The sequence below is a fragment of the Pseudorasbora parva genome, chromosome 16 (genome assembly GCF_024679245.1).
Source record: "Pseudorasbora parva isolate DD20220531a chromosome 16, ASM2467924v1, whole genome shotgun sequence".
Lineage (NCBI taxonomy): Eukaryota > Metazoa > Chordata > Actinopteri > Cypriniformes > Gobionidae > Pseudorasbora > Pseudorasbora parva.
Window position 1 is genome coordinate 45,791,052 of NC_090187.1, and position 12,500 is coordinate 45,803,551.

The 12,500-nt window shown below is 46.1% G+C and overlaps 1 protein-coding gene across 2 annotated transcripts in view; it reads right to left on the minus strand.

Moving 5' to 3' along the window:
• homer2 (homer scaffold protein 2) overlaps window positions 1-12,500 on the minus strand; it is a 43,496-nt gene that overhangs the window by 4,525 nt on the left and 26,471 nt on the right. For both annotated transcript variants that reach the window (XM_067419226.1, XM_067419225.1), the window contains exons 5-7: window positions 8,618-8,757; window positions 8,290-8,434; window positions 1-12 (exon numbers count right to left, since the gene is read on the minus strand). The exon at window positions 1-12 is cut by the window's left edge and continues 99 nt beyond it. In XM_067419226.1, the coding sequence (XP_067275327.1) occupies window positions 1-12; window positions 8,290-8,434; window positions 8,618-8,757 (297 nt within the window). The remainder of the gene's footprint in view (window positions 13-8,289; window positions 8,435-8,617; window positions 8,758-12,500) is intronic.

Here is a 12,500-nt window from a genome sequence, read left to right on the forward strand (position 1 = left end):
CAGCTCTGAGATCTACACACACACACACACACACACACACACACACACACACACACACACACACACACACACACACACACACACACAGTTAGGACTAACAGCTCTCCAATGACACACACTTGACCTAACCCTAATGCTCAATATTTCAGCTCACTCAATCGCCGTTAGAGAGGTCAGATCAGCGTTAGAGAGGTCAGATCAGCATTAGAGAGGTCAGATCAGCGTTAGAGAGGTTAGATCAGGGTTAGAGAGGTCAGATCAGCATTAGAGAGGTCAGATCAGGGTTAGAGAGGTCAGATCAGCATTAGAGAGGTCAGATCAGCATTAGAGAGGTCAGATCAGCATTAGAGAGGTCAGATCAGGGTTAGAGAGGTCAGATCAGGGTTAGAGAGGTCAGATCAGGGTTAGAGAGGTCAGATCAGCATTAGAGAGGTCAGATCAGGGTTAGAGAGGTCAGATCAGGGTTACAGAGGTCAGATCAGCGTTAAAGAGGTCAGATCAGGGTTAGAGAGGTCAGATCAGGGTTAGAGAGGTCAGATCAGCATTAGAGAGGTCAGATCAGGGTTAGAGAGGTCAGATCAGCGTTAGAGAGGTCAGATCAGGGTTAGAGAGGTCAGATCAGCGTTAGAGAGGTCAGATCAGCGTTAGAGAGGTCAGATCAGGGTTAGAGAGGTCAGATCAGCGTTAGAGAGGTCAGATCAGCGTTAGAGAGGTCAGATCAGGGTTAGAGAGGTCAGATCAGCGTTAGAGAGGTCAGATCAGCGTTAGAGAGGTCAGATCAGGGTTAGAGAGGTCAGATAAGGGTTAGAGAGGTCAGATCAGCGTTAGAGAGGTCAGATCAGGGTTAGAGAGGTCAGATCAGGGTTAGAGAGGTCAGATCAGCATTAGAGAGGTCAGATCAGCATTAGAGAGGTCAGATCAGGGTTAGAGAGGTCAGATCAGCATTAGAGAGGTCAGATCAGCATTAGAGAGGTCAGATTAGCGTTAGAGCGGTCAGATCAGGGTTAGAGAGGTCAGATCAGGGTTAGAGAGGTCAGATCAGCGTTAGAGAGGTCAGATCAGAGTTAGAGAGGTCAGATCAGGGTTAGAGAGGTCAGATCAGGGTTAGAGAGGTCAGATCAGCATTAGAGAGGTCAGATCAGCGTTAGAGAGGTCAGATCAGCGTTAGAGAGGTCAGATCAGGGTTAGAGAGGTCAGATCAGCGTTAGAGAGGTCAGATGAGCGTTAGAGAGGTCAGATGAGCGTTAGAGAGGTCAGATCAGGGTTAGAGAGGTCAGATCAGGGTTAGAGAGGTCAGATAAGGGTTAGAGAGGTCAGATCAGCGTTAGAGAGGTCAGATCAGGGTTAGAGAGGTCAGATCAGGGTTAGAGAGGTCAGATCAGCATTAGAGAGGTCAGATCAGCATTAGAGAGGTCAGATCAGGGTTAGAGAGGTCAGATCAGCATTAGAGAGGTCAGATCAGGGATAGAGAGGTCAGATCAGCATTAGAGAGGTCAGATCAGCATTAGAGAGGTCAGATCAGCGTTAGAGCGGTCAGATCAGGGTTAGAGAGGTCAGATCAGCGTTAGAGAGGTCAGATCAGGGTTGGAGAGGTCAGATGAGCGTTAGAGAGGTCAGATGAGCGTTAGAGAGGTCAGATCAGCGTTAGAGAGGTCAGATCAGCGTTAGAGAGGTCAGATCAGGGTTAGAGAGGTCAGATCAGGGTTAGAGAGGTCAGATCAGGGTTAGAGAGGTCAGATCAGCATTAGAGAGGTCAGATCAGCGTTAGAGAGGTCAGATCAGCGTTAGAGAGGTCAGATCAGGGTTAGAGAGGTCAGATCAGGGTTAGAGAGGTCAGATCAGTGTTAGAGAGGTCAGATCAGTGTTAGAGAGGTCAGATCAGCGTTAGAGAGGTCAGATCAGGGTTAGAGAGGTCAGATCAGGGTTAGAGAGGTCCGATCAGCGTTAGAGAGGTCAGATCAGGGTTGGAGAGGTCAGATGAGCGTTAGAGAGGTCAGATGAGCGTTAGAGAGGTCAGATCAGGGTTAGAGAGGTCAGATCAGCGTTAGAGAGGTCAGATCAGGGTTAGAGAGGTCAGATCAGGGTTAGAGAGGTCAGATCAGCGTTAGAGAGGTCAGATCAGCGTTAGAGAGGTCAGATCAGCGTTAGAGAGGTCAGATCAGTGTTAGAGAGGTCAGATCAGCGTTAGAGAGATCAGATCAGGGTTAGAGAGGTCAGATCAGTGTTAGAGAGGTCAGATCAGCGTTAGAGAGGTCAGATCAGGGTTAGAGAGGTCAGATCAGCGTTAGAGAGGTCAGATCAGCGTTAGAGAGGTCAGATCAGGGTTAGAGAGGTCAGATCAGCGTTAGAGAGGTCAGATCAGCGTTAGAGAGGTCAGATCAGGGTTAGAGAGGTCATATCAGGGTTAGAGAGGTCAGATCAGCGTTAGAGAGGTCAGATCAGTGTTAGAGAGGTCAGATCAGGGTTAGAGAGGTCAGATCAGCGTTAGAGAGGTCAGATCAGCGTTAGAGAGGTCAGATCAGGGTTAGAGAGGTCAGATCAGCGTTAGAGAGGTCAGATCAGCGTTAGAGAGGTCAGATCAGGGTTAGAGAGGTCATATCAGGGTTAGAGAGGTCAGATCAGCGTTAGAGAGGTCAGATCAGTGTTAGAGAGGTCAGATCAGCGTTAGAGAGGTCAGATCAGGGTTAGAGAGGTCAGATCAGCGTTAGAAAGGTCAGATCAGGGTTGGAGAGGTCAGATGAGCGTTAGAGAGGTCAGATGAGTGTTAGATGTCAGATCAGCGTTAGAGAGGTCAGATCAGGGTTAGAGAGGTCAGATGAGCGTTAGAGAGGTCAGATCAGGGTTAGAGAGGTCAGATGAGCGTTAGAGAGGTCAGATCAGCGTTAGAGAGGTCAGATCAGGGTTAGAGAGGTCAGATCAGCGTTAGAGAGGTCAGATCAGGGTTAGAGAGGTCAGATGAGCGTTAGAGAGGTCAGATCAGCGTTAGAGAGGTCAGATCAGGGTTAGAGAGGTCAGATCAGCGTTAGAGAGGTCAGATCAGCGTTAGAATAGGTCAGATCAGGGTTAGAGAGGTCAGATCAGCGTTAGAGAGGTCAGATCAGGGTTAGAGAGGTCAGATCAGCGTTAGAGAGGTCAGATCAGCGTTAGAGAGGTCAGATCAGGGTTAGAGAGGTCAGATCAGCATTAGAGAGGTCAGATCAGCGTTAGAGAGGTCAGATCAGCGTTAGAGAGGTCAGATCAGGGTTAGAGAGGTCAGATCAGGGTTAGAGAGGTCAGATCAGCGTTAGAGAGGTCAGATCAGCGTTAGAGAGGTCAGATCAGTGTTAGAGAGGTCAGATCAGCGTTAGAGAGGTCAGATCAGGGTTAGAGAGGTCAGATCAGCGTTAGAGAGGTCAGATCAGGGTTAGAGAGGTCCGATCAGGTTAGAGAGGTCAGATCAGGGTTAGAGCGGTCAGATCAGCGTTAGAGAGGTCAGATCAGGGTTAGAGCGGTCAGATCAGCGTTAGAGAGGTCAGATCAGCGTTAGAATAGGTCAGATCAGGGTTAGAGAGGTCAGATCAGCGTTAGAGAGGTCAGATCAGCGTTAGAGAGGTCAGATCAGGGTTAGAGAGGTCAGATCAGGGTTAGAGAGGTCAGATCAGTGTTAGAGAGGTCAGATCAGCGTTAGAGAGGTCAGATCAGGGTTAGAGAGGTCAGATCAGCATTAGAGAGGTCAGATCAGGGTTAGAGAGGTCAGATCAGCGTTAGAGAGGTCAGATCAGGGTTAGAGAGGTCAGATCAGCGTTAGAGAGGTCAGATCAGGGTTGGAGAGGTCAGATCAGGTTAGAGAGGTCAGATCAGGGTTAGAGAGGTCAGATCAGCGTTAGACCGATCAGTTCAGCGTTAGAGCGATCAGTTCAGCGTTAGAGAGGTCAGATCAGGGTTGGAGAGGTCAGATCAGGGTTAGAGCGGTCAGATCAGCGTTAGAGAGGTCAGATCAGGGTTAGAGAGGTCAGATCAGCGTTAGAGAGGTCAGATCAGCGTTAGAGCGGTCAGATCAGCGTTAGAGAGGTCAGATCAGGGTTAGAGGTCAGATCAGCGTTAGAGAGGTCAGATCAGCGTTAGAGCGATCAGTTCAGCGTTAGAGCGATCAGTTCAGCGTTAGAGAGGTCAGATCAGGGTTAGAGAGGTCAGATCAGTGTTAGAGAGGTCAGATCAGGGTTAGACAGGGTTAGAGCCTAACCCTAGGGTTAGAGAGGTCAGATCAGCGTTAGAGAGGTCAGATCAGCGTTAGAGAGGTCAGATCAGGGTTAGAGAGGTCAGATCAGCGTTAGAGAGGTCAGATCAGGGTTAGAGAGGTCAGATCAGGGTTGGAGAGGTCAGATGAGCGTTAGAGAGGTCAGATGAGCGTTAGAGAGGTCAGATCAGGGTTAGAGAGGTCAGATCAGCGTTAGAGAGGTCAGATCAGGGTTAGAGAGGTCAGATCAGCATTAGAGAGGTCAGATCAGCGTTAGAGAGGTTAGATCAGGGTTAGAGAGGTCAGATCAGCATTAGAGAGGTCAGATCAGGGTTAGAGAGGTCAGATCAGCATTAGAGAGGTCAGATCAGCATTAGAGAGGTCAGATCAGCATTAGAGAGGTCAGATCAGGGTTAGAGAGGTCAGATCAGGGTTAGAGAGGTCAGATCAGGGTTAGAGAGGTCAGATCAGCATTAGAGAGGTCAGATCAGGGTTAGAGAGGTCAGATCAGGGTTAGAGAGGTCAGATCAGCGTTAAAGAGGTCAGATCAGGGTTAGAGAGGTCAGATCAGGGTTAGAGAGGTCAGATCAGCATTAGAGAGGTCAGATCAGGGTTAGAGAGGTCAGATCAGCGTTAGAGAGGTCAGATCAGGGTTAGAGAGGTCAGATCAGCGTTAGAGAGGTCAGATCAGCGTTAGAGAGGTCAGATCAGCGTTAGAGAGGTCAGATCAGGGTTAGAGAGGTCAGATCAGCGTTAGAGAGGTCAGATCAGCGTTAGAGAGGTCAGATCAGGGTTAGAGAGGTCAGATCAGCGTTAGAGAGGTCAGATCAGCGTTAGAGAGGTCAGATCAGGGTTAGAGAGGTCAGATCAGCGTTAGAGAGGTCAGATCAGCGTTAGAGAGGTCAGATCAGGGTTAGAGAGGTCAGATAAGGGTTAGAGAGGTCAGATCAGCGTTAGAGAGGTCAGATCAGGGTTAGAGAGGTCAGATCAGGGTTAGAGAGGTCAGATCAGCATTAGAGAGGTCAGATCAGCATTAGAGAGGTCAGATCAGGGTTAGAGAGGTCAGATCAGCATTAGAGAGGTCAGATCAGGGATAGAGAGGTCAGATCAGCATTAGAGAGGTCAGATCAGCATTAGAGAGGTCAGATCAGCGTTAGAGCGGTCAGATCAGGGTTAGAGAGGTCAGATCAGCGTTAGAGAGGTCAGATCAGGGTTGGAGAGGTCAGATGAGCGTTAGAGAGGTCAGATGAGCGTTAGAGAGGTCAGATCAGCGTTAGAGAGGTCAGATCAGCGTTAGAGAGGTCAGATCAGGGTTAGAGAGGTCAGATCAGGGTTAGAGAGGTCAGATCAGGGTTAGAGAGGTCAGATCAGCATTAGAGAGGTCAGATCAGCGTTAGAGAGGTCAGATCAGCGTTAGAGAGGTCAGATCAGGGTTAGAGAGGTCAGATCAGGGTTAGAGAGGTCAGATCAGTGTTAGAGAGGTCAGATCAGTGTTAGAGAGGTCAGATCAGCGTTAGAGAGGTCAGATCAGGGTTAGAGAGGTCAGATCAGGGTTAGAGAGGTCCGATCAGCGTTAGAGAGGTCAGATCAGGGTTGGAGAGGTCAGATGAGCGTTAGAGAGGTCAGATGAGCGTTAGAGAGGTCAGATCAGGGTTAGAGAGGTCAGATCAGCGTTAGAGAGGTCAGATCAGGGTTAGAGAGGTCAGATCAGGGTTAGAGAGGTCAGATCAGCGTTAGAGAGGTCAGATCAGCGTTAGAGAGGTCAGATCAGCGTTAGAGAGGTCAGATCAGTGTTAGAGAGGTCAGATCAGCGTTAGAGAGATCAGATCAGGGTTAGAGAGGTCAGATCAGTGTTAGAGAGGTCAGATCAGCGTTAGAGAGGTCAGATCAGGGTTAGAGAGGTCAGATCAGCGTTAGAGAGGTCAGATCAGCGTTAGAGAGGTCAGATCAGGGTTAGAGAGGTCAGATCAGCGTTAGAGAGGTCAGATCAGCGTTAGAGAGGTCAGATCAGGGTTAGAGAGGTCATATCAGGGTTAGAGAGGTCAGATCAGCGTTAGAGAGGTCAGATCAGTGTTAGAGAGGTCAGATCAGGGTTAGAGAGGTCAGATCAGCGTTAGAGAGGTCAGATCAGCGTTAGAGAGGTCAGATCAGGGTTAGAGAGGTCAGATCAGCGTTAGAGAGGTCAGATCAGCGTTAGAGAGGTCAGATCAGGGTTAGAGAGGTCATATCAGGGTTAGAGAGGTCAGATCAGCATTAGAGAGGTCAGATCAGTGTTAGAGAGGTCAGATCAGCGTTAGAGAGGTCAGATCAGGGTTAGAGAGGTCAGATCAGCGTTAGAAAGGTCAGATCAGGGTTGGAGAGGTCAGATGAGCGTTAGAGAGGTCAGATGAGTGTTAGATGTCAGATCAGCGTTAGAGAGGTCAGATCAGGGTTAGAGAGGTCAGATGAGCGTTAGAGAGGTCAGATCAGGGTTAGAGAGGTCAGATGAGCGTTAGAGAGGTCAGATCAGCGTTAGAGAGGTCAGATCAGGGTTAGAGAGGTCAGATCAGCGTTAGAGAGGTCAGATCAGGGTTAGAGAGGTCAGATGAGCGTTAGAGAGGTCAGATCAGCGTTAGAGAGGTCAGATCAGGGTTAGAGAGGTCAGATCAGCGTTAGAGAGGTCAGATCAGCGTTAGAATAGGTCAGATCAGGGTTAGAGAGGTCAGATCAGCGTTAGAGAGGTCAGATCAGGGTTAGAGAGGTCAGATCAGCGTTAGAGAGGTCAGATCAGCGTTAGAGAGGTCAGATCAGGGTTAGAGAGGTCAGATCAGCATTAGAGAGGTCAGATCAGCGTTAGAGAGGTCAGATCAGCGTTAGAGAGGTCAGATCAGGGTTAGAGAGGTCAGATCAGCGTTAGAGAGGTCAGATCAGGGTTAGAGAGGTCAGATCAGCGTTAGAGAGGTCAGATCAGCGTTAGAGAGGTCAGATCAGGGTTAGAGAGGTCCGATCAGGTTAGAGAGGTCAGATCAGGGTTAGAGCGGTCAGATCAGCGTTAGAGAGGTCAGATCAGGGTTAGAGCGGTCAGATCAGCGTTAGAGAGGTCAGATCAGCGTTAGAATAGGTCAGATCAGGGTTAGAGAGGTCAGATCAGCGTTAGAGAGGTCAGATCAGCGTTAGAGAGGTCAGATCAGGGTTAGAGAGGTCAGATCAGTGTTAGAGAGGTCAGATCAGCGTTAGAGAGGTCAGATCAGGGTTAGAGAGGTCAGATCAGCATTAGAGAGGTCAGATCAGGGTTAGAGAGGTCAGATCAGCGTTAGAGAGGTCAGATCAGGGTTAGAGAGGTCAGATCAGCGTTAGAGAGGTCAGATCAGGGTTGGAGAGGTCAGATCAGGTTAGAGAGGTCAGATCAGGGTTAGAGAGGTCAGATCAGCGTTAGACCGATCAGTTCAGCGTTAGAGCGATCAGTTCAGCGTTAGAGAGGTCAGATCAGGGTTGGAGAGGTCAGATCAGGGTTAGAGCGGTCAGATCAGCGTTAGAGAGGTCAGATCAGGGTTAGAGAGGTCAGATCAGCGTTAGAGAGGTCAGATCAGCGTTAGAGCGGTCAGATCAGCGTTAGAGAGGTCAGATCAGGGTTAGAGGTCAGATCAGCGTTAGAGAGGTCAGATCAGCGTTAGAGCGATCAGTTCAGCGTTAGAGCGATCAGTTCAGCGTTAGAGAGGTCAGATCAGGGTTAGAGAGGTCAGATCAGTGTTAGAGAGGTCAGATCAGGGTTAGACAGGGTTAGAGCCTAACCCTAGGGTTAGAGAGGTCAGATCAGCGTTAGAGAGGTCAGATCAGCGTTAGAGAGGTCAGATCAGGGTTAGAGAGGTCAGATCAGGGTTAGAGAGGTCAGATCAGGGTTAGAGAGGTCAGATCAGCGTTAGAGAGGTCAGATCAGCGTTAGAGAGGTCAGATCAGGGTTAGAGAGGTCAGATCAGTGTTAGAGGTCAGATCAGCGTTAGAGAGGTCAGATCAGGGTTAGAGAGGTCAGATCAGGGTTAGAGAGGTCAGATCAGCGTTAGAGAGGTCAGATCAGCGTTTGGCTCATGCGTCACCTTGCTGCGGAGCTGGTTATTCTCCTCCTGGCACTGCGTGATTTGACTCTTCCAGCTTTCGCCGTTGAGCTGCGCCTCCTCCAGAGCGTCCTGCAGCCGAGCATTACTCTCCTTCAGCGCCTGCAGCTCCGTCTCACACTTCTTACTATCACACACACACACACACACACACACACACACACACACACACACACACACACACACACACACACACACACACACACACACACACACACACACATATCACCTTGGGTTCACCTGAGCTTGTGAGGGATAACATCTCTTTAAACATGTTGAGAGCGTGCGTGTTTGTGTGTGTGTGTCTAACCTTTGCTCCACCGCAGACTTTAGCCGCTCATTCTCAATCTTCAGCTCTTCGCTGTCCGGGCCGAACGAGATCTTCTCATCATCGGTTCCGTTGATGCTGGACGCCTGATTGATGCCCGAAGGAGTTTCACGGCCAGATTCCTGAACAACGACACACAGAGGGTGAGTTTTATATGAAAGCAGCTTCTCACACACACAATCACATACTCCCTCACTCACTCACTCACTCACACACTCACACACTCACACACTCACTCACTCACTCACTCACTCACTCACTCACTCACTCACTCACTCACTCACTCTCACTCCCTCACTCACTCTCACTCACTCACTCACTCACTCACTCACTCACTCACACACTCACTCTCACTCACTCACACACTCACACACTCACACACTCACACACTCACTCACTCACACACTCACTCACTCACTCACTCACTCACTCACTCACTCACTCACTCACTCACTCACTCACTCACTCACTCACTCACTCACTCCCTCACTCACTCTCACTCACTCACTCACTCACTCACACTCAGAGGTGTCAAGTAACGAAGTACAAATACTTCGTTACCTTACTTAAGTAGAAATTTTGGGTATCTATACTTTACTGGAGTAATTATTTTTCTGCCTACTTTTTACTTCTACTCCTTACATTTTCAAGCAATTATCTGTACTTTCTACTCCTTACTTTTTAAAAATAGCCTCGTTACTCCTCTTTCATTTCATCTTGTTTAAAAAAAAACTATGCAGATAAATCGCGTCATCGATAGTGTGAATTTGATTGTGGTTGGATGAGAAGTGTAAACATATACCATTCCAACACCCTATTGGTTACATCGCGCCTGCACATGACTCAAAGCACAAATCACACACGGTGTTGCCAGATTGGGCGGGTTCCAGCGCACGAGCGCGCGCACTTTCAGTCAATCAGCGATCAGCAGGCAGACGCGCTCATTCGTGACAGCCAGGTTTTTAGCGCGATAACTCGTTGTAGATGTATATTCAAGTGATTGCTATGCTAAAGTGGCATACATACAATATATACACACAAGCCGTTTCTACAGTAAGGAGTGGTAGAGTGAACCAACTCTCAAACGTGGATTACACCTGTGACTCGAAGACTATCATCATGATCCTGTCCATCATAATACACACTCAGGACATCTGCAACTAGCAACCCCAACAGCTGCTGAAAGAGGTTTGAATCAATGATGAATCAGTTTTGACTGGGCTAAGTGCATGAACTTCACAAGGGTACTGTAGTTTTGTCAGAGCAAAGCTAAACGCATTGTTGTTATTTTTTTGTCGGCGAATTATTGTACAGTATATATATGAATTACGCATTTTGGCAGTGGTGTGTTTTAACGTGTGAAATGCCTGTTAATTATTTGCTTTTTCCGATATCTTATATTGGGCACTGTTTGCACTTAAAGTGGCTTCTTCAATAAAATACCATCACATTATTTTGCCTGTTTTGGTGACCTTTGAGCCAGTGGCGCCACCAGGGGGTGGCCAGGGGTGGCCACGGCCACCCCTGGCGAACCCCTGGCCACCCCACTGGCCATGGCGTAGGTTTGGGGGGGACGCTAGGTACTAGTCCAATCAATTTTTAAAATAAGCAAAATGACGCGTCCCGTATCAAACCAATATGGGACGCGATGCACAAGATTGCATTTTAGCGGCGCTTTGCTGCCATAGCGACGGAGTCTCGAGAACATGCGCTGGAAACCTGCGCGGTTTTTTAAAAACATGTCGAGCGTCCACAGTTTGAACGCAAGAGGATTTCCAGATATAGGGCTGTCCAGTAACTTAAGATGAACCTAAGACAAACTGCACCCTTTGCAGAGAAGCATTTCAGTGTCTCAGACTGTCTGACTTAAAGCATGTGATGACAGACACATCCGTGAACTAAAGGTAGGCCTATTGTTTTTTTAATGGATAATATAATATAATATTCCATACTTTATCAGAGCTTGGCAGACTTATTTTTTCTAGACATTAGAACGGTTAATTTAATAGGTTATAGCCTATTAATGTTATCAATTTATCATTTAGCAGTTTGATATTTAAAAAATATTTAGATTAAAATGAGACAAATAATTACATAATAATATAGTCATAATAGTAAATTAATAAAGAGGATTAAACATTTTTGAATTTCAGAATTGTCAGTAAAGTGGTTACTGGTTCAGAATGACTGCTTAAAGAGAAAGTGCACCCACAAAAAATCTGTCATAATTTCCTCCCCCTCAAGTTGTTCCAAACCTGTATGCATTTCTTTATGTAGAATACAAATGAAGACACATTCCTACCATGGAAGTCAATGTTGCCCCCAAAGCAAACATTTGGTTACAAACGTTCGTCAAAATATATTATTTTATGTTCAACAGACCAAAGAAACTCAGAAATTTAATTTTTGGGTGAACTATCCCTTTAAAGTACACCAATACAGGCTTCTAAAGAGCTCTTCAGAAATAAATAAAATAATCAAAAGTAAAATAATTTAAAATGTGTTCTGTTGCAAGTTTACATACATGATTCCATGTTTATTGTTGAGCTGCTGTCATTGTTTCATTGTCACTCTTATCACTCTTTAATTGCCAAGTTCATAAATTATTTTCAAAAACGGATTCAAAACTGATTTGAAAAAAAAAAACATACACACAAAACAAGTTATTTTCAATATAAAAAATGATTGTGGACTGGATATTTGTTGACCTTTTATCACATTCTTGTACGTCAAAGATTAGTAACAACACTGGCTTTGATGCATTGTTAGTTTGTGTGCAGCATCAGATTTACATTTTTTTTAATCCCTCATTTATATGCAGTTATTATACTCTATACAAATGCCAGAAACTAAGCTTCTTTTTCTTCTTCAGCACAGGCCTATCTAAAGGGTTAATGGTGCCACCTGGTTATCAACTGTAAAAATTACACATTTTACCTCTTCCCAACTGGGAAAACCACCAACAATCAAAAATGCATGATTATATGGTGTCATTGCTTTCCAATCAAAAAATGTGGCTATAATGGAAGTCAATGGGGCAAAAACAGCCACGAACAATAAATGAGGGAGGAAAAATCTGATGCTGCACAAAAACTAACAATGCATCAAAGCTAAAGTTGTTACTAATCTTTGACATGCCCAAGACTTTTATATATTTTATATTTAAAACAAGTCATTTTGTGTGTATGTTTTTTTTTCCAAATCCATTTTGAAAATCATTTATGAACTTGGAAAATAAAGAGTATTATTATTTTGGTACTGGATAATTTGAACTGAAGAGCCTCATAAATTAATAGACTTATTAATAAGTCTTTGTGCGCTCAGACAGCTACAGGTCAGCTCATGCCCGTCAGTCAACAATTTCAAAAGAAGTTAACGTTAGAAGACGTAGACTACTGGTAAGTAAATAAGTCAAAAAATATTTTTTAGTAAAAGACGACGCGGAATTATGTGTCGTGACGTGCTACAGGCCGGTTTACTACACCAGTAGAATAAAATTCTGAAATTATGGTTTCTAGTTTTGGTGTGCCACCCCAAGATTTTAAGTGATCCCATCTGGCCACCCCTATGAAAAATTTCTGGAGGCGCCACTGCTTTGAGCCCTGCACAATCCTTCTTATGACACACTCCTGCAGTCATTAAAATAGTTCAGCTTTGTTTGTAATGTCCAATAGTTATATTTCGTTTAGTTTCTTTAATAAAGTTAATTTAGAAAAATGTTTGGATAATTTGTTTGTTTGTTAATTTTTTTTAAAGTGACAACCAAGCAGTCAGCGGCCGACAGTGGGTATGAGGTTAGGGATGCAAAAGTCAGGGCCCGTAGGGCTCTAAAGCGTCGACTCAATCTGGCAACACTGATCACACA